Source organism: Eumetopias jubatus, unplaced genomic scaffold (assembly GCF_037043125.1).
Source record: "Eumetopias jubatus isolate StellerSeaLion01/CBP00866 unplaced genomic scaffold, mEumJub1_p1.0 scaffold_3, whole genome shotgun sequence".
In the NCBI taxonomy this organism is placed as follows: Eukaryota; Metazoa; Chordata; class Mammalia; order Carnivora; family Otariidae; genus Eumetopias; species Eumetopias jubatus.
In genome coordinates this window covers 125213785-125236306 of record NW_028274809.1, presented here as the reverse complement: position 1 = coordinate 125236306, position 22522 = coordinate 125213785, and the positions used below count along the sequence as shown (strand labels likewise).

Below are 22522 nucleotides of genomic sequence, written 5' to 3'. Positions count from 1 at the left end.
AAGAGCTCTGAGAACAGAGTCGTGGGGCACTCCTAGGTTTAGAGAAAGGAATGAATAAGGAAGAGCCAGCAAAGACAACGGAGAAGTGGCTACGCAGGAGGAGAACCAAGAGCATGTGAGTGACCAACTGTCTAATGTGGTTGAAAGATGGAGCCAAATGACACAGAAATGGCTGCTGGATTTGCCAACATGGCGATCACCATGTGACTTAGGAAAGAGTGATTTTGGTGGAATGGTGAAGGTCAGTCAAAAGCTTGACTGGATTCCAGAATCTAAGCTTTAAATTATTACACTAAGATCTTACTAAATTTTTACAGCTTTTCTATTTAAAAAGTGATTATTCTATAATCACTTCATGCTTCCCAATTCTGGAGAACCTCCACATCATACTAGGTGTTATGAAGGAAGAGCTCACATAACAAAGCAAGACGTATCTTTAGCAAACCACGCTGTAAAAGTCTTGTCCAATTGTCTATATTCTCAAAAAAGCTTAGAAAAAGAACTTAAAAATACTGTGTGTAGTACCTACAGAGAGGGAAAAGATATGAACACAAAGCAAACTTTACCATCTGGAGTGCTTTTCGAAGCTTTTAAGGATTTTTCTTGATTTTTCATTATCCTGTCGAATTCATTTAACAAGTTTCTTTTAATTGGGGGTTCTCCTAAAAAGAAATTTCCATACATGTTTTTAAAGCAAATAGTATCAATTTTATTTTTCCAAAGCCTATACAGTCCATTTTTTTAAAACTGAAGAACTGACTCTTACAATTTCTTAGGCAAAAGGCACATAATAATAATTTAAATAGCAACCATTCTATTTTGAAAGAGACAATGCATTTTTCAATATCAAATTTTTTTTAACCATTTAAGACACCACTATCTAACAGGGTCTAGGGATAAAAACATGTTACCAGTTACCAAAGATACACTACTTTTTAATAAATTGGCACTGACTGTAACTGTAGGTTTACTGGAAATATGGACAAACAAAATTTCTTAAGTAAAACTCTTTCTGCATTAAACTGGAGAAGGAATTTATTATGTAGGTCCTTGAATTAGAGAAGAAAAGACTTTTTAAAATTACCAAAATTACATTAAAATATTAGTAAAAGTATTACTTATTTAAAATTTCTCCAAAGGCTGAGAGTAAAATTAAACCGTAATTCGAGTTATATATGTTCATGTCAACTGAGATAATATGTGATAATAGGTACCTTGCTTTTTGATGCTTTATTAAAGGGAGTGAATTTGTAGAATTTAATAAGTAAAAGTGTCCATGGAAGGCTTTATCAAGTGTTAGATTATGAAGTGATTTAGCTCTTTAACAAGGTCCTGTACTATTCAAGTAACCAGAAGCTGATTAAGCTATATATTTATATATGATAGAGATGAGGGAAATTAAATGGTGATGCTGTTGAGAACATTTATTAGAAGTCAGAGTTGTTGTTTTATTTTTTTCTAAGCAGGCCAACCCATTTGGGAATACACATGAACAAAATGGGTTCCTATAAATAGAGCCACTCTTTTCCATAAAGCAATTGTGAATCTCTTAAAGCATCTGCATTTCAGGATTTTCACTAGAGCGCAGCCATAGTTTAAGGTAAGTATCATAAACTTACTACTATTCCCATAACATAAACTTGGTACAGAATGTGACCCGGATAACACTTCAGCAAATCTGTACCCAGCAGGGTTCCTGAAGGCACCAAGTGGAAGAGTGAACTGACTGCCTTCAATGTAATCTGTAGTCTGAATGTAAACCCTGTAATCTGAAAAGACTGAACAAGACCAGTGATAACTTAATTCTATGAGTTTACAGTTTTTTAAAAGGAGCTAGTTATTTAAGATCATCCACTTAAAAGCAGGAGAGTTAGTTATGGCATTTAATTGTATTTGATCAACAGATTCAATTATTTAAGATTACTCCTTGTCAGAGATACTAACAGAAAAAAAAAATCACACTTCCAATAAACTAACTGAACTAAGTTGTTACATACACATTTAAAAGAGAAGTTAGACTATAGTCCAAATAGCATTAAGACCAGAATGCTATCTGCTAAAAATAACTGATTTTAGAATACTTCCTAGATGAAAAAACAGGAGGCAAAACACCACCTTTAGCTGAAACCTATTTTTAAAGTTCATAAGAGCCAGAGTCGGAACCTCTGTGTGCTCTCTCTATATACATATTCATATTTATTTGTAAAACAGTTACTAAGTTGTATTATGCAGGCTGTTATAAGGATAGAAGTTTCAGATTTTCTAGGGAAACAAACCTTTTAACAGTAATTTCTCAGTTATAACTCCACTAATAGTCTCTAAAAATACAAGAACCTCAAAACATGTTTCTTACTACAGACTCAGAGAAATCAAGAGTGAAATCACCTTCACCTAAACTATACATAAAAGTCTATAAAAATAAAACTTATAAAACCTGAATTGCTTTAAGCTAACATTCCATGATTTTTAAAGACTTAATTTTAAGTGACTGGCAACCTAAAAGTAAAAAAATAGACTTACCAACTGAGACAAGTGCATCTCCTCTTCTTTTTCCAATTCTTGAATTTAACAAAACCACTTCCTCAGTGTTTTGGCGTATAAAAAGAGAGTGTTTGGTGTGACTTAGCAGTTCAGAATCTGTCAGCTCACCATCTTCCATAAAAGCTTTGGCAATCTCTACTGTTTCTGTTTCCAAATAGTTTTCTGGATCCTTGGAATAAGTAGAACAAATTTCTGTATTTGTTTTCACAGGAAGATTAGGAACAGTTTCAGTTTTCCCAATTTCTGTTTTTTTTTTAGGTAAAGATTGTTCTTTTCCCAAAAGATGAATGTTCTCAACAAGAGATACTTTGCTTCCCAGTAGCAATTGCTGTTTGTCTTGCTTCAGCTGAGAGGGACATGGAGAAACTTTAATGGAGCAATGATTTTCTGAAGAACCACTCTCAACATTACAGTTACTTGATAATTTAAATTCTTTATTGTAGGCCTTTTCCAATTTGGAGTTTCCACAATGTTCTGGGGTTCTCTTATCAATACAAGAGGGAGGACGTATTTTTGATACATCTTGTCTAGATGTAGATGAATGCTGAAGACCACATTCAGTTCTGATCAGATCGAATTCTTCTAACATTCCCTTAACTTTGCATAAGGCACTTTCAGAAACTGGAACTTGTTTCCCACTTGCTGTGCTAAATCCTGAGATAGCAGATGATAGTAAATTTTGGGAGGTATGTAGCATAGCATTTTCATTTGTGAACTTGTCTGAATGTTCATTATTTTTAAATGATACTTTGGGAAAGAGTTGCTTGGCACTATCTTCTATCTTAGAAAACACCTGCCTTGCCTTTTGTAATGAAGCATCTGATACTTGTACAGATTTTCCACTTGCTGTGCTAAAAATCCCACAAGCATTCGTACAAGGGACTGACTTGGGAAGCTTCCCTGTACTAAGTTTACATATATCAGAAGTTTTGGAATTATTCTGACAAGGTGGTATTTCAGAAACTTTCTCCAATCCAGATATACTTTGGTTAAGTTGTAAAGTTTTTTCACTTTGAATGTCAGCAAAAACCTTACGTGAAGACGAACTATGTTCTGCATCATCCAGAGAGTTCGGAAAACTAATATCCTCTGAATCATCCAGTGCGTTAGGATAACTTGTCACAATTTTCACATGGTAAGTGTCTGATTTACTCTTGGTGTTTTGCTTAATTACCATAAAGCAGTTGTCTGTAAATCCCTCTGTCACTTTTGACTGGTGTGCAACAAAACTACTTGCTGTACTGTATGCAGGTACAGCATTATTTGAATTAGGATTCAGTTTTTGAATTGAATTAAAATTTGAGTCAGATATGGCCACTTTACTGGGTGTATTTTCATTTTTGCATGAGGAGTTAGTCACAAGTTTCTGAACACAAATATCTTCATTTACAATTTGTGGGTCTGTGTCTGCTTCTCTTACAGTGGACATCATTTCAGAAAAACTACTGTTTTCTCTTTCCTTAACATTGTTTATTACTGGCTCAATACCAGAAGTATCAACTTTATTTTCTGAAAGATATTCTGATTTATTATATACCTCACTGGAATGACAAAAATCTGAAAGGTATGAATACCTGTTTGACATGGTACTATTACTTAAATAAGTTGGGCCTTGTTTTTCAGAAAGATGATTTTTGTCATTTTCAGTTCTGCTACTACTTGAACTATTTCCACATGAAAGATTTTCTACATAATCATCAGGATATTCTTTTAAACAGATCACCTTGGCAGCATTTATTTTTTCTGGTTGATCATCCAATTCTCCTTCTCTAAGCCATTTTTTTGCTTCAAATAGTGAAGCTTCACTCACAGAAATTTTTCTACCATGTCCTGTGTAAAATGCTAAAGGTGAATTTTCAATGGCTGAGTAAGTGGATTGATTTATATAAATTGTAGGTTTTTTTGCTGTTTCTTTTTCTATATTTTCATGTACTTTAATTTTCAGAGAGGCACGATCTGATATTTTAAGATTTTCAGTTTGTTTGTATAAATTATCACTTAAGAGCCTGGGTCCCACTGCAACCTCATTAGAAACAAGTTTTTTTTCCTCTAGAGAATTCTGCATTTCTTCATACTTTGGGGCAGTTGTTAATTCAATTGTCTCACATGCTAATTCAAGCCCATCTTTATATTCCTCCCTGTCCTTGGACATCTTTGCCTCTTGAAGGCTAAAATTAGTGATTCCACTATTATCCTGCTCTTTTTCATCAAAAAGATTTTTCACTTTGTCCAAAGATTCCTTTGCAATTTCTATTTTTTTCCCACTAGCTGTATGGAAACCCAACATGGTAGGTTCTTTGATCTTTTTGATTTCACTTTCTGGTCTTTGCTGGAGGGTCAGTAATTTATTTTCAGTACCAGTTAGGTCACTTGCTTTCATCGTTTTGTCTTTTCTTTCAGTATTTTCTGTTTTCTCATGACTGGAGATGTCTATTTTGTTGCTATCTATGCCAGAAAGTAATTCAGAATTCAAGGAATCTGAAGAGTTATTCAATTCTTCTGTCCATTTTTGATCAAGGAGATTTATAACTTTCTTTAATGACTCTTTGGAGACCCTCATATTTTTCCCACTTGCAGTCTGAAAGGATAAATCAAAAATGTCAAAATCTTTTATGTTTTGCCTCATTGTATTAGCTGTGAACTGCTGCTTATCGGACATATTAACATGAAATGTTTCTTCAGCTCGTGCAACTTCCAAACAGGTTAAATCTGACAAACCTTCTTTAATTTGAGTGTTTCCCTCCTTCATAAACTGGGTAGATAATTTTAGATCTATGTTGTGATCAATACATGGCAAACTGTTTTCTTCATGAATATCAATTGTATCATTTTTACTTGAATCACTACCAACAGATTCTAAGTTATGAGTACTTCCACTGGCACTAGTACACTGGTTATCTTCATTTTCTGTATTTCTCTTGTAACCTTCAGTATTTTCTTCAACAAAAATGCCAGTAGTCATTTCAATATTATTTTCTAGTATTAGTTGGCTTTTATTATTTTTCTCATTTAAATTTTTATCATTGTTACAATCTTCTATCTGAATCATTGAAACAGCAAAATCATTACATTTACTTGAGGAGAAACTTACTGTATCTACTTCTACAGAAGTTTCCTTACTGATATTCTCAAGGTCACTGAACAGCTTCTTAGCTTTTTGCAATGCTTCACTACTAACATTCAGTTTTGTGCCTCGAGCAGAATAAAAGCCTCTAAACTCCACTTCATTTTTATCTGTTAAATAGCCAGAAGCACTTCTGTTACCGTTGGTTCTTGACAAGCAAGCAAACTTCTGCTTACCTCCAAGTATACCTTCAAATTTCTTACTGCTATCTACCTGAATGATAGATGGGGCATTAATTGTGAGATGAAGATCGGTATCTCTGCATTCCTCAGAAGTGCTATTCAAGACAATCAGCTGGTTTTCAGGCATTTCAAATGGATTTTTCTGTATTATGTGGCTTGGTTTTCTAAACTGTGTAAATTCAAACTGACTTCCTGATTCTTCCAAAATAGTAGAAAGTTCTGTAATTTCTGCCTTTTGGCTAGGTGTTAAATTATGATTTGAATTAAAATCTCGCTTTAAAGTTGGAGGAGCTGTGTGACCACTTTCACTATCAGAAACACATGTGCTACTCTGCACAAACCCAGATACACTATTACTTGACTGTGGATCAAGTGCAAGAGGTTTGCTTAATTTCTTTTGACTTTCTAATGATGAGGTATTTACAATTTCAATACACGCTAAGTTAGTAGGATACCGTTCTTCAATATCTTTGAAGAGCATTTTACTTTTCTTAATGTTGTGTTCCGAGAGTTTTATCTCTTTATTAGAAGCTGTTCTGAAGCCATTTCCAAAATTGTGATTTGAAATTGGATCTGACAGTCTTGCCCAATTATTCATGTAATCATTATTTCCATTTGATTTCCTAACTATATTCAAAGTGATGTCTGATTTTGAATCTTGATCTGGAGTCATTTTTAGTTGCTGCTTTATGTTATTTCTGTTCTTTTCTGTAAGATCATCTATGTTTGATGAATCAAAATCTTTCATAATCGACACTTTGGTTGCTTGTTTGTCATCCATGTCTGTATACACCACCATGGTAGAGTTCTTGAGAACAGGGTCTCTTACACAACAGAGGTCTGCATCATGAAGTTCCTTAATATTTCCTAAAACAGAAATATTACTTTCATTAGTTATCTCTAAGACAAAATTATTATCATCTGGGAAAAGTTCTTCAGAGTTTGGATTGACAGCTATTTTTGAAATTAAAGTAGCTTCTTTTTGGTCTTTTTGGATTGTGGTGAGATTTGCATTTTGGTTGAATTGTACCTTCATTGAAGGTGATGCTACTGTTACATATTTTTCAGTTGACAACAGCTTAGCGTTTTTAGAATTTGCATTTAAAACATGTATTTCTTGATTCTTTTCCATGGAAATATTTTTGGTTAATTCAAAACCAGCTTCATGATTCTTACATTTTAGTTTCTCTGATATTTTATATGATTCTTTTCCTCTAGAAATCATGACCGGGTTTGATGGAGGATCCCTGGAGCTAGGAGTTAACAGACTGGTATTATCATGGTCAGATGAAAAGCTTTCTGGAGATTGAAAGTGAATACCACTACCTTCCACTTCTGAATGTGGCACAGGAGGGTGACTTACTGCAGGCAAGACCTTTTCTTTTATATCTGAAACTCTTTGACTTTTTGCATCATCTTCACAGGGTTTTTCCTGCAAGGATGACAGACAATCAGTTTCTGTGGTTATAAATGACTGCAGTTTTTCCTTATTAATTTTTGCTTCTTTATAATCAAGATCCTGAGGTACTCTTTTATTATTAGGAGAACTGGTTCCATTATTGGAAATTTTTCTCAGAATTGTCCCAAAAGAGCTGGCTAAAGACACAGTTGGTTCTTCAGAATCATTCTGTAAACAGTTTTTTCTGACAGAAGAAGAATGTGATAAACCTAAGCATGAAGACACAAAGTGACAAAATTAAAGTGCCATCAATCACATTCACTAAGTATTTTCCACTAAGTAAAAAAAGTAGTATCTAAAACAAGAATTACATGAAAAGTAAGATGTGAATGTCAGGCTTAAAACAAAGAATTCTAAATATTCTCTATTTCAAGTTATTACATTTTCCAACTAAAGATAAATAGGACTTAGTATTTCTTTCTAACATGTATCAATTCAATCAAAATTAGTATGTAGTTCAAGAAAGCAGCTAGCTACCATAAGTAAAATGCAAAGTAGTTTTACTGGAAAAGAAAATGGAAAAAATTCATTGCTAATATGGGTGTAATAGCAGATAAAAAAGCAAGGCAAAGGAAAGGAATTAGAAAAGTAATCACTTCCTTTAGATAATTTTGTCTTTGATATTGAAGAAAATCAACTTTTATTTTTTAAAGATTTTATTTATTTGAGAGACAGTGAGGGTGAGAGCAAGAGCGAGAGAGCGAGAGAGAGCATGCGTGCACCTGCATGCGTGCATGAGTCGGGGGGAGGGTCAGTGGGAGAGGCAGAAGCAACTCCCTGCTGAGTGGGGAACCTGACGCAGGGCTTGATCCCAAGACCCCAAGATCATGAACTGAGCTGAAGTCAGATGCTTAACCAACTGAGCCACCCAGGTACCCCCTCCAAAAATCAATTTTTAAGAACAGGTTCTACAGAGTGAAAGGCCTGAAGGATGACCTGATCTCAATCATAAAGGCAAATGAGATAAACTGCTTGGAGTTAATTTTTCAACACCTCTGAATTCCCTATTAGCAAATCAAAATTATTAATCTCATTTTATTTAATCAGTGACCACCACTACATATTAGCTCTTTCATTGATTCTAATTCTGACATACACAGTACCAAACATTTTTCTCTGGAAATTAACCCAAATCTCAAACAGTTCCTCTATACTCCAGTTCTACCAAACCTATTATTCACAGAGATATTCCACCCACTAAAATCTTCTCAAAGGAATATAAAATCATCTTTTTGACATACAATTTAGTTACTAATAAAGGAACTGTTGCTCAAATAAAAACTGAGTTTCACTGTGTACACTCTGACACCCAGAGATACAGTAATAACTCTAAATAATCTCTAAATATTTAAGAAAACTATGTAACAACAAAAATTACTTTTATAACTGGTTTACATTAAACTTAGCTAGCTATTAGCTTTTCTTTTCTATTTTTTTACAAGACAGAGAATATACAGTAAATATCACAATATATTTATAGAACTGTCAAATTTGCATAAATAAAAATTAAAGCAGTAGTAGTCAAATTCTTGATTCTTATGAATCACATGCTCTGTCTCAAGAGTAATGATCGTACATATACTATGCAAACTGATCCAACAAGTCTGAATAAAATGATTTTGAACACTGGTAATCAAAGGCCCAAACAATGCCGTAGACATTGCCTCACATTGAATATATGATATAGAGATTTGAAAAAACCAAAAAACCACATAAGGAAAACCAAAAAAGAAACTAAAGAAGGAAAGCAGGCAGTATATTTTTTAGAAAGATTAAAGAAAGAGACACATATTCAAATAAGAGAACTTGGCACCACCATAGAACTATATGCACCATTCTCTCTCACTCACACCCACACAGAGGTACCTGAATCAGCATTTGTAAATGTCAGTGGTCCTTCAAAAGTGTTTGCTTCAAATTGGGCCGAATGCTTGGTTAGTCCCGATTCCTGGTCTTTCCGCGTTTTCAGTCCTTGATAAGATGTTTCATCATTTATAACATAAATAAACTTCTTTGTTTTCTTTTTCAAAGTGGATATTAAACCTGAATTCTTCAAAGCTACAGAAGTATGTTTGAGAGTGGCTGGCCAGCTTCCGTTAACAATTGAACCTAAAGAATCCTCTTTCTGTGGGCAAATAGTATGTTTTTCCAATCCACTTTCAGGGGCTTCAGGTTCTTCTTTAGAGTTTGGATCAGTCATATTATTTGAGAACACTACACTGGACGTCTCTTCAGATGATTCTCTTATTCTGAATATAGACTTTCTGATACCCTGACATGGAGAAGCTATTAGAGTAGTTTCAGATATTGCTTGCTTTACTGAAGGAATGGAATCTTCGTGAGATCCAAGACACTGACTTTCATCTATCTTATTTACCACTCTTTCCTCTTTTAATGTCATCTCTGAATACTTTGGTACACTTGAAATCTGTGGCAAAGAATTTTCCAAAGTTATAAAGTTGGTGCTTTCTTTCTCTGTGATTATGAAGTCTTTTTCTGAATTATTTTGGTCACAAGAAGAAATACGCAGTAGAGGTGTATTCTCCATCTGGGTTCCACTTAGACCTGAGAGAGTTAGGTGGGGCCATTCAGAGACTGAAGATGGTACAACTTCCTTGGAGATTTTCTCACTTCCATTCCCAAAGGGCTTCTGATTTGTTACATTCCAATCTAATGGATCACTGTCATTTGGTTCCATTTCAGATAAAAATGAATGTTTATTTTCTTTCATTTGGTTTTTAGCTTCCTCACATTTTGTTTCACTGAAAATATTTTTCCTAGTCTTGCTAGTTTTTATTTTTGGTAGATTTCTTGTTTTATATTTAGGAACACATAATGAAAAACTATCTTCTTCAGAAACATCTGCAACTGTTTCATGTACTTCATCTTTTAGGACATTTGGTGTTGACTTTCCAAAATGGTCTTTGCAGCTATTTACTTCACCAAATGAATTCCCTAACATTTTCCCCAAACCTGTTAAAATTTAAAACAGATGCATATTAATAACATTTCAAAATATAGTCATATAATTTATACTATTCTTGCAACCTCTCAGAAATAGTATATACTAAATAACACATAAGGTAGTAATTAGAGGGTTATCCTGAGCACCAGCTTTTTTGGGGGGAGGGGAGAGGGAGGGAGTGCCACTCTTCTACTGTTCTTCTGGTAAAGACTGATTCCAATGTCCCCAAAGCCTTTTACTCATACTCCAGTCCCTTTCTTTATAAGCTCTGCACAATTAAAACTCAATCTTACTATATATATGCAATTTAACATTCTAAGATTTATCAAACCAGATGTTCCAAATTAATTTTGTGACCTGGGGCACCTGGATGGTGCAGTCGGTTAAGCATCCAGCTCTTGGTTTCGGCTCAAGTCATGATCTGAGGGTCCCGAGATGGAGCTTCACATCAGTCGTCTGCTTGGGATTCTCTCTCCCTCTTCCTTGCCCCTCCCTACACCCCCCCATGCTCTCTCTCTCTCAAATAAACAAATCTAAAAAAAAATTTGTGGCCCTACAATAACTGAGAGTAAAATATGATTTTATAAACACATACACACATATACACAGTTATTCAATCCTACACATTTACACAAACACACACACATACTAAGAAAAATGCAATATTCCTTTTTTTTTTTTTAAAGATTTTATTTATTTGAGATAGAGAGGGAGAGTGAGTGAGATAGAGAGAGCACAAGCAGGGGAAGGGGCAGAGGGAGAGGGAGAAGCAGGCTCTCCACTAAGCAGGGAGCCCAACATGGGACTCTATCCCAGGACCCTGGGGTCATGATCTGAGCCAAAGGCAGATGCTTAACTGACTGAGCCACCTAGGTGCCCCAAAAATGTAAAATTCTAATGATCTGTTTAGGTAAATTTTGGTACCCATGAAACTCTAATTACTTTCCAATTAGAAAATAAGACCTTCACATTTCGTTATTAGTTTTATTCTTAATCTCTGTAAGGTCTGAGTTGTAGGTTTTGTTTTTGTGTCACAATAGCATCTTTTTTTTTTTAAGATTTATTTATTTATTTGAGAGAAAGAGTACACACGAGCTGGGGGAGGGGCAGGGGGAGAGAAAGAGAAGCAGATTCCCTGCTGAGCCCAACACAGGACTGGATCCCAGGACCCCGAGATCATGACCTGAGCCGAAACCAAGAGGCAGATGCTTAACTGACTGAGCCACCCAGGTGCCCCTACAACAGCATCTTGAATGGTATTACCTGACCATGATTAAACATTTTCATTTAAATCAAGTTAGCTTCTGAGTACCTTGGGTGACTCAGCTGAGCATCTGACTTTGCCTCAAGTCATGATCTCACGGTCCTGGGATCAAGCCCTGCTTTGGGTTTCCTGCTCGGCAGGGAGTCTGCTTGCTCTTCTCCCTCTGCCCCTCCCTCTCCCCCTGCTTGTGCTCTCTCCCTCCCTCCCTCTCAAATATTTAAAAAAAAATAAATCAAGTTAGCTTCTACGCACAGTGTGTTCAGTAATTAAGAAGGAAAAGCAATGTATTTTCTCTTTAAGAAAGGAAGAGCAATACTTCAATGATGTCAGTTAAAAATAGCAGTTCAATTAAACAGAAGGACTTACCTTGACTTTTAGCTTCTCTTTGATTCTTGTTTTCTTTGTCTGGCCCAGAAGGGATAAACCTATCATTTTTCTTCAGATTTCCATCATGGTTAGAAAAACAGCTTTTAAAAATCTGCAAAAGTTATATTTTAAAGTCACTAGTATAAAAACTCTCACTATGCATTTATATTCAACTTAGAGACAGAATTACTTCATATGAAGTCAAGAAAATCACATATAGGATCAGGCTTAGAGACTTTCTCAAAGGCTTAGATAAGTCAAATTAAGGAATGAAAAAATGCAAGATAAATAATTTTTCAAGGCATTCTAAAATTGTAAGTAACTGCAACAGCATAATCAAGTTGTCATATTTACTTACGGCAGTAGTGTCATTAGGAAATACAGCTGCAGATGCTTCCTCATCTCTGACTATAAAAAAAAAATTCAATTTATACGGTCTTATATACCACACACTAAACTGAATGTGAAAACTTAAGTATTTTTTGGGCAGACAAGACACATATACTACTTCAGTAAATGGCGCATTTGAAACAAAATGAATTGACTCAAGTATGGTAATTAGAAAGGTCAATCAACATAAGCTACATTCAATTCCTTAGCACCACTCATAAGGTGCTTCTAAGAAACTGGTTTGATGACCCTGACTTCAGGTGATACCATCCATAAAGACAGGAAATCAGATGGAGCTATGGGGTCATGACTTAAAAGATAAAGCTTGTAGACTTTAGCATTTATTTAGATAATAATACTGTCTAAAAGTATATTTTGTTACATACTTCTTACTTTTTAACATGCTTTTACCTGTTATTTCATCTAAGCAACAACAACAAAAAACAAAGTTAAATTCCCAGCCAAAGAGAAATCAAAATTGAATTTATTTTTGCTAGAATAATTTTAAAAATCCTGGTTTGCCTATAAATGGACTCCTACAGAATACCACTCCTAGAACACCACTTAATGTACTTGTGATTTGTCCCAATCTACACCAAGTAGAATTATTCTGAACTACTAACACACTTCTCAAAGATAGTATTATCTAATCTAATTACTACTTATCTTTTCATATATTCTTTTTGTCAGAAGACTTAAAGATGATACTATATTAACGTCATCTACCATCTTACATAATACTCATTTGCTATTATTACCTATTAGCACAGTAGAACTAAGGGTTGGTGGTGTGGCTAAAGAACTTGACCAAGACATATCAGGATCCACCTCAGCTCCTAGACTTTCAGAAATATGTTTTGGTGTCTGACCCTGGAAATAAAGAAAATATTTATTTCACAGAAATGCACTGATGAGTAAGAGTACTTTTTTCATTTATCATTTACTGAATGCCTACATGAGATTGTTAGGTACATATTTGTAAATCTCAGGGCAAAAGTAAGACACTGTTGTCAAATTCTCAATTACTACACAATAAAAATAAACCAGGCAGAATATTTACCTTCATAAGCTTCGGTGTATGAAATAGGCTCCCACATACCACTGGGGGTAAAATGAGGGGAAAATTACTAAGTTTTATATTTATTAAAATTTAAGATTATTCTAGAAATAAAAAGCCTTGTTTTTAATCATACCCGACTTCTCTCTTTGTGGTGTTATATGTGCACATCGTAGAACAGGACTAAAACAAACAAACAAAAAAAACCAAACACAAATCCTTCAGATTATTCAAAGATAACAGAAATGGCAAGAAGAAACAAAATATTAATCTTATTGAAAAAAAGGATTCTCAGTCACATTAGACTTACACTACTTTGTAATATTTTGTTACTTTTTAAAAAGCAAACATCTCATGAAGAATTAACTACTAAATTATATTTAAAATGTCCACTAAAAGTAATGTATAAAGTACTCAAAAATTTCAGCTCCTAGGAACTGTATGTTTTGAATTTAAAAATTATGTAAAATGAATCTATAAAAGCATCATATTCTCTCAAACGATTCAAAGTACACAAATAATTTATTTTAAGCTATTTCAAGGGCGTTGCTTTTCATCATTTTGTAACTTAAAAACTTCATAGACTATAAACAAAAACCAATGAATTCAAAATTGTAAGAAAAACAAAGTAAAATGTTTCTAATGTAAAAATTATTGTATTAAAGGACTCAACCTAAAAGGAGATTATTTAAAAATAGAAGATCCTCTTTCAGGCTCTTAGTTAAAGTATTAGCATGAAAATTAGATGCATTTCTATAAAACAAATAGCATATGTAGGAAAAGGTTTCATTTAAATATTTTAATATAACACATCATACCTTTCACTAAGACAAGAATTTAAAGGTGGGCTGGTAACATCATTTGTTTGATCCACTTTAGACTTCATTGTGCAACAACTTTTATGTTTACTATTGGTAATATTCTTTCCTGAAACAGTACAATAATTAAGTGAGGATATATATGCTCTGGATTGTGAATTTTCATTCTCTGAAAGCATTTATTTTTATTTTTAATTTTTTTAAAGATTTTATTATTGGGCGCCTGGGTGGCTCAGTTGGTTGAGCGACTGCCTTCGGCTCAGGTCATGATCCCGGAGTCCCGGGATCGAGTCCCACATCGGGCTTCCTGCTCAGCGGGGTGTCTGCTTCTCCCTCTGACCCTCTTCCCTCTCATGCTCTCTGTCTCTCATTCTCTCTCTCTCAAATAAAATAAAATCTTAAAAAAAAATAAATATTTTATTATTTGAGAGAAAGAGAGAGAGCACAAGCAGAGGGAGAGGGAGAAGCAGCCTCCCTGCTGAGCGCAGAGCTGAACACTGGACTTGATCCCTCCCAGGACCCTGGAGATCATGACCTGAGCCAAAGTCAGATGCTTAACTGAGCCACCCAGGAGCCCCATCTCTAGAAGTATTTAAAAACAAAAAGTCTCATCTATACTGGGAAGGACAATATATATAGAGTTTAGCCTGAACTGGTTTCTCAGTTTGCTGATTCCTCCCAAAAGGGGATGTCTCAAAGGATGTCTGCCCCCATTCAACAAGTATATAATGTACATAAGACACTGGGAAATACAATTCAAGACAGCTTTAACTTCAAAGAGTTCATAATATAGCAAGAGAAATCTTTTGAAATTCCACAGAAGTGGAATACAGAACAGAATGTTGTATGTCCTATGATTAAGTCACATGCACTATGGTATCATGGAAGCTAAGAGTAAAGAAAAAGACATTTACTAAAAACCTACCAAGGTACCAAATCTGATCTTCTGCTGAAAACCTTTCAAGATCTTGTTCTCAAGATCAGGGTCAAATTCCAACCCCCGCCCCCCCAAACAAACAAACAAAAAAACCTCCCAAGTAACAAGGACTTTCATGGTCTGACTTCTCAATTTCTACGACATTCTTTCACATTCTACTTTTCAGCCATACCCAACCACTTGCATATCCTGTAAGAATGCACTCTTTCACTCTAGGCCTTTGTACAAACTATTTCTCTATTTCTCTTGACCTGGAATATCCTCTTTCAGGCGTCCATTTTGAAACCCCCCGCCCCGGAAAAATTTAGTGGTCCCTAACATGAGATTAAGTGATTGCTGCTACCATATGCTCCCACAGAGTTTATCATACACCATTCCTGCTTCCCCTACTAGAATGTGAGCTCCTTGAGGTAGGGATCTTCTCTTATTTATCATTGTATCCTAAGCAACTACAATCAATGTCTGATGTTACAGTCACGCCACAATCCCTGGATGAATGAATTAGCAATGATTAGAAAATACTTGTTGTTGAACACCTCTACTTTCTAAGCAATAATGCTCAGACAGGGTTTCTAAAGCTGTATGTGGCTCTATCAAATCCCATTTATAGTTTTTCAATATTCCTATTTTCTGTATCACAAATATGGCATTCAAGGCACTTATGATTACTCATAAAAATTGCTTTAAAACAACAGGTTCTTTAACTGATCCTATAACCTCCAACTTAGAAAAGTTTTGGGAAAGGGCGCCTGGGTGGCTCAGTTGGTTAAGAAAAGTTTTGGGAAAAATAAGTCATATCAGTGTTAATAAAATAAGGCAAAGAACAAACTGAGAACTATTTGTAGTAGTATACACAAAACACTGCATTATATTTTCATTTCTCAAGTAACAGGAAATAGACATAATCACTAATAAGCCAAATACACATGAGTTAAAAACCCCATTTTGACAAAATATCCAATCTCTTCTTATGACACTTTTAAAGATACTAAAAAGTATCTAAATGTATTTTTTAAAATTTCACCTTTTCCCTGTTCACTTTAACAAAGATCTTAATCAGAAAGAAAAACCCTGCAGTTAAATAAACCAAACCATGAGCTACAACTACACACACTTATAACAGAATGGCTAAAGTCCAAAACAAAGACAACACCAAATGCTGACGAGGTCTTGGAACAAGAAAAACTCTCATTCACTGTTGATGGAAAAGCAAAATGATGCGGCCACTTTGGAATTCAGTTTGCAGTTTCTTACAAAAGTAAACATATTCCTACCAGAAGATCCAGCAATCATATTCCTTGGTATTTTCCCAAATGAGCTGAAAACTTAGGTCCACACAAAAACCTGCACATGATACAGCAGCTTTATTTATAACTGCCAAAACTTGGAAGCAACCAAGATGTTCTTCAGTAGGTGAACGGATAAACAAACTGGTATATCCATATACAGCATCATTCAGTGATAAAAAGAAATGAGCTATGGGGCGCCTGGATGGCTCAGTCGGTTAAGCGTCTGACTCTGGCTCAGGTCACGATCTCCAGGGTGTGGAAGTGATCAAGCCCTGCTTCCAGCTTTGTGCTCAGCAGGGAGTCTGCTTCTCCCTCTCCCTCTGCCCCTCCCCCAACTCGTGCTCTCTCTCAAATAAATAAAATCTTTAAAACCATACAAACAAAAAAAAATGAGGTATCAAACCTCGAAATGATGTAAAGGAAACTTACACTGCTAAGTAAAAGAAGCTAGCCTGAAAAGGCTACATACTCTATGATTCCAACTATATGACATTTTGGAAAAGACAAGACTATAGACAACAAAAAGATCAGTGGTGGCCAGGGTTGGGGTTGGGGGGTGCTGTGAATAGGTGGGACACAAGGGATTTTTAGGGCAGTGAAACTATTCTGTAGGATACTGTAATGGTGTATACATGATGTTTTATAATTGTCAAAATCCATAGACCAATACAGAGAATGAACCCTAATGTAAACAAACGACTTCAATTAATAATACAGTATCAGTATTGGCTTACTAATGAAAAACTCAAATGTAAAAAATAAAAAGTAAAGAAATGAACCAGGCAAAAATAAGTTCGTACCCAAATAAACATTTCCCAAGTAACCTGAGAATCTCATAAATAGGCTGAATAATGGAGAGAGAAACTCAGAGGATTTTATGCAAAAGTAAGGACTGCTGAGAAGCAGAAATAGCACATTTCCTTATGAAACTTTAGGGATAATTCTTTTTTAAAAAACAATAGATGTTAGAACTAAACGAGTAGGTTAAAAACAGCTTAAGTCTTACATTTTAATACTAAACAAAAACAAAAGGTATCAGGAAACTACAGTCAGAATTATTTATGCACTACAACCTTAAAAAATTAATTCCTTTGCAGCAAGTCCAGAGTAGCCTTATTAATTCATTCCATTCCTTCCCTAACTATAGATAGACCAATTCCAACAGGTTAAATTAAAGAATAAACCAGTGATTCTAGGTAGGTCTTTCAAGATTCAGTAGATTCAGCATAAACTGGTTTACGAAGCTTTTCCTGAGCACATTAAAATAGATGGCTGCTCCCTTTACCATGCCCACAACATAGCACTTTGCATATCTTCCTATTATAGCATATACTACACTAGTGTATTTATTTATACATTTTGTCCTATACCAGACTGAGTTCCTAAAAGTCAAAAGCCATCTATTCATGTTTGTATCCTTAATGCCTAGCAAGCTGCCAGGCACAAAGCATGGAATATTGAATGAGTGATTCCCTTTTCTGTGTTCTGCATTTCATCTGCTAAATATTCCTTAAGGCTCTATCCTAGGCCTCATCATAACCAGTTTTCTCACTTACGTGTGATGACTTTATCACTTTCCAAATAGATAGGTGGTTCCTATAGCTTACTCTCCTGCCTGTATTCATTAGTTTCAGTTTTGTATTCCCCAAAGCCTTCGGGACATCACCTTAACACCCTATTACTGTCCCAAACTGCAGTCCAAAACTCAACCTATTTTTTTTCATCCTTTCAAGCATTTTCCCTTTTTAAAAATAAAGATTTTATTTTTTCATGAGAGAGAGAGAGAGAGAGAGAGGCAGAAGCAGGGTCCCCACTGAGCAGGGAACCCGATGTGGGACTTGATCCCAGGACCCTGGGATCATGACCTGAGCCAAAGGCAGATGCTTAACCAACTGAGCCACCCAGGCGCCCTGACACTTTTTCCCTCTAAACAGGTAAAACCTGTTTTACCTCCAGTGCTTACAACGTCTATGAATGTCATCATTATATTCTTAGTTATGCCCTAAACCTGTGATTTGATCCTTTCTTTGAAATCTCTAGGTCTAGGCTACTGTGGGGTCTTACAGTTTCTATCTCTCATATCCACTTTCACTACCATTACTCTAATTCAGGCACTTGGCCCCCTACCACCTGGACCATTATATGTCTAATTGATCTCCCTGCCTTCAGTCTTCGTTTCCATGCGAATCACCTGATTAGTTTAAAATGTATACTTATAAGTTTTATTTCTAGAGATTCCTAATTTAGTAGATTCAGAGTAGGGCCTGAAATCTTTTCTTTCATTTAGCACTTCAGCAGATTCTCATGATCCAGGCATCACATTTTGAAAACACATCTCCAAAGATGGTTGCCAGTTATTAGGCCTTTTTTTTTTAAGATTTATTTATTTATTTGAGAGAGAGAGAGAGAGAGAGAGCACGCGCGCAAGTGCCTGCGAGCTGGGGGAGGGGCACAGGGAGAGAGAGGATCCTCAAGCAGACTCCCTGCTGAGCACGGAGGCCGACTCTGGGATTGATCCCAGGACCCTGAGATTATGACCTGAGCAGAAATCAAGAGTTGGATGCTTAACTGACGGAGCCACCCAGGTGCCGCAATTATTAGGCTTTCTAAAATAAAACAAATAGTCATTTATTCTATAAATTTTTACTGACAGTCACTTTGTATGCCACTTGGTATCCAACAACATACAAGAAAACCTTTGCCCATTACCTATATCTTCTTTGTGTATGCATTTTCTAGTACCATGAATTTCCTTTTTCATAGCATTTATTCCACTATAACTGCTTATAGAAGTCTCCTCCATTAGAAGCTAAATGAGTGTGACAGGGAAAACTGCCCAGAAGCAGATAGGTCAGTCAAGACCTGAAAGAGGAGCATGAAGTAGCTAGATAAAAGGTAGGAAGAAGTATATAAAGAGCCAAAGAGCAAGGTGGTTTCAAAAAGAAATTCAGTATGAATGAATGGCAAATTGAGGCTGGGTGAGAGGGGGATTATGGCAGCATGAGGCCTGAGAGACCAGATTATAAAGAACCTTGTAAGTCACGTTAAGGAGTTAAGATATTATCATGAAGGCAAAAGGAGGTAAATCAAAGGTTTGAGGCAGGAAGTGGCATGATCAAATTTACATGGGATTTTTCTGCTCAACAACCTATCAAATAAATTCAGTTTTTTAAGTCTGGCGTTCAGTACCCGGCTCTATGCGCTCTTCTTAGCCTTAAGTTTATTGGTCCCTTTTAGACATGCAACACTCCAAACAATCTGAATTACTTAACATTCTCTTAACAATCTATATCTTCTTCTTCATGTTTTCCCCTTGGCCTTGTACATCATTACTCCATGCCATCTTCAAATTTTTGAGTCTCACCTATCCTTCAAGGTTTAATTCAAATGAATCACTCTCTAATTCCTCCCAAACCTATTTATGCTCTTTCTTCTCAACTCTCATTGTACTTTTTGTACTTTGCTTTTCACACGTACCACATTCAATCTTAGACTGTTCTCTGTCGACTGTTAATTCCCCTTACTTTAGAGTCATACTCCAAAGAAAGGGAGAATATGTCACTTTAAGTAATAAACCGTTGAATGACTATGGACTCTTATTACATGATTGATTGGAATATCTGGCATATATGCCAGGGAAACAGCTACCAAGTCATAAGACATTTAAAGAAAATTGATAAAAATAACCTTCTCTGTCCTGTGATAACCTGCAGAAATAGTTTATTTAATTAACATCAAAACAAGTCCTACTTTTTTTTGGTATAGGAAAGACACAATTTAACAAATCTCACTAGGCAGGATACATTAATCAAAGGAGGGAGGAAAAGGAGTACTAAGTACCCACATTATTTTATTTAATCCAAACTTACCAGACATTATGTTCACCATCTCCATTTTCCAGGTGGGAAAGTGAGCAGAAGAGGTTGATTTGACCAACATGACACAATTAACAATAGAGCTGGGAGTTTTAACATAGGTTTGTCTGAATTTCTGGTTCATGTTTTTCCCCAGTTTACTGTACTACATTACTTACCTGAGTCTAACCTGTACTTATCTAATTCTTTTAAAGGAGATTGTTGGTACATTGGCACAATTAGATCTTGCTCTCTGAATATTACTGGAGTTGAAGCCAACTGATGATAAGTTTTCCTTTGTGGTGTTTTAAATAGGTTTGGTTCATAACTGATTTTATATCCAGATTCTTCTGTGGGTTCAGAATTATAGGGTGGAGCTTCTAAAGAAAGTTCTTCAAACCAATTAAGACTTACTGGTCCTAAATCTGTAAGAAAAAGAAAAATTCCATCTTGGTTTTAATCAGTGACAGGTAAGTTCATGGGCCTATAAAAATCATAATAAAGAAAAGGATGCTTGAGATTTTGACTGTAGATTACTTTTGTTAAAGCATATTAATTAAACAAGATCATTAACCTATTCTCCTTTCAATCTGTAGCAAGGTATAACAAGAGTTTACAAAAATTACAAGGTGATTGCTCCTAGCTACATTAGCTAGCTTTTCTAAAGTTTTCTTTCTCTTACATTTATGATTCGGAGACAGAAGTCATTCATAGTAAGAAGGCATTCCACAGATAACAATTTAATTACAAAGAATATAAATGGATGTGATAAATCTATAGGTACAGGAACGTATAGACTCAAATAAAATGGAATAAAAAGAGTCCTTGTTAAAGAGAAATGACAAAACTTCTATTATGATCTATCTGCCCTTAAAGTACTGATTTTCAGTGTGTGGTCTGTGGACTATGGCAGGGGCTGAGTGGGAGGTGGAGAGGTCTCCAAGGCAACTTCAGGAGGTCCATAAGGTAAAAACTATTTTCATAATAATACTAGGGCATTGTTTCTCCTTTTCACAATGTTGACATTTGCATCCCTGGTGGGTAAAACTGATGACATCTTTGCATGAGTCAAGGCAGTGGCAATAAACTGTGCTAGTAATTGTATTCACATCATGCACTTGTCAAAAACAAAGCCAGTCCAATTTAAAATATTAATGAAGCAGTAAAAATTAGTTTTATAAAGCCCAATTCTTGAGCACATCTTTTTAATATTCTCTATGACAAAATGGAAAGTATGCATAAAGCATTTTTGTACATTTAAGTACAATAGTTGTCTAAAAAAGCACTCACTACAAGTTAGCTGAATTAGCACTTTTTTCACAGAAAGCCATTTTTAGTAGAAAGAACAACTAACAAGTCATTTTGAGTTGGGTGATTTGGTAAACATTTTCTTGAAAATGAAGTTAGCCTGTCACTGCAGAAAAAAGTTTGCTGCCAATGATAAAATGGGAGCTTTTATTTTTAAAAAAAATTTTTAAAGTAGGCTCCATGCCCTCCGTGCAGAGTTCAATGTGGGGCTTGAACTCATGACTCTGAAATCAAGGCCTGAGCTGAGATCAAGAGTCGGACGCTTAACCGACTGAGCCACCTAGGCGCCCCCAAGTAGGAGCTTTTAAATGGGAATTAGAATTTTGTTAAACTTTATTAGCCTTTGTAAACTTGATATCTTCCTAATCTCAAAAGACTTTTCTGATGAGATCAGCTAATTAATGAACGTAATTTTTTTGGTTTAATACATAAAATTTAATTTTTATAGTTTAATATTAATGTGTCAATATATGGAATAATTAATTTAAATTAATTAAATGATTATATAGTTTAATACATAAAATATAATTTTTAGTTTAATATTAATGTGTCAATATATGGAATCTGTGTAATTCAGAACAATGACATTTTCCAAATGATCAGTGTCTGATGTTACAACACAGATAAAAGATTTATTCAAAGTGCAAGAAAGACTAATAGAATTAAATGTAACAAAGGGAGTGAAAAGTTCATGATATGGTTTCCCATTCCATACTGCAACTCTTAAAACCACTTGTCAAGTTTTGGTATATTATCAAAGTTACCCACAATTAACTGAAGACTATTAAAATACTCCTTTTTTCAAATACATTGTTGTGTGAGGCTGGCTTTTACTTGTATACTTTTACCAAAACACTGTACTGCAACAGATTAAATGCAGAAATTGGTATGAGAATCCAGCTATCTTCTACTAAGCCAGATATTAAAGAGAACTGCAAAATTGTAAAAACAGTGCCAGTCTTCTTTTT

The 22522-nt window shown here is 35.1% G+C and overlaps 1 protein-coding gene across 1 annotated transcript in view; it reads right to left on the bottom strand.

Moving 5' to 3' along the window:
• BRCA2 (BRCA2 DNA repair associated) overlaps positions 1-22522 on the bottom strand; it is a 60795-nt gene that overhangs the window by 36800 nt on the left and 1473 nt on the right. Inside the window, exons 3-12 of the mRNA XM_028105568.2 lie at positions 20426-20671; positions 14167-14275; positions 13485-13531; positions 13352-13392; positions 13050-13161; positions 12260-12309; positions 11902-12013; positions 9173-10279; positions 2521-7515; positions 567-662 (exon numbers count right to left, since the gene is read on the bottom strand). Of these exons, the coding sequence (XP_027961369.2) occupies positions 567-662; positions 2521-7515; positions 9173-10279; positions 11902-12013; positions 12260-12309; positions 13050-13161; positions 13352-13392; positions 13485-13531; positions 14167-14275; positions 20426-20671 (6915 nt within the window). The remainder of the gene's footprint in view (positions 1-566; positions 663-2520; positions 7516-9172; positions 10280-11901; positions 12014-12259; positions 12310-13049; positions 13162-13351; positions 13393-13484; positions 13532-14166; positions 14276-20425; positions 20672-22522) is intronic.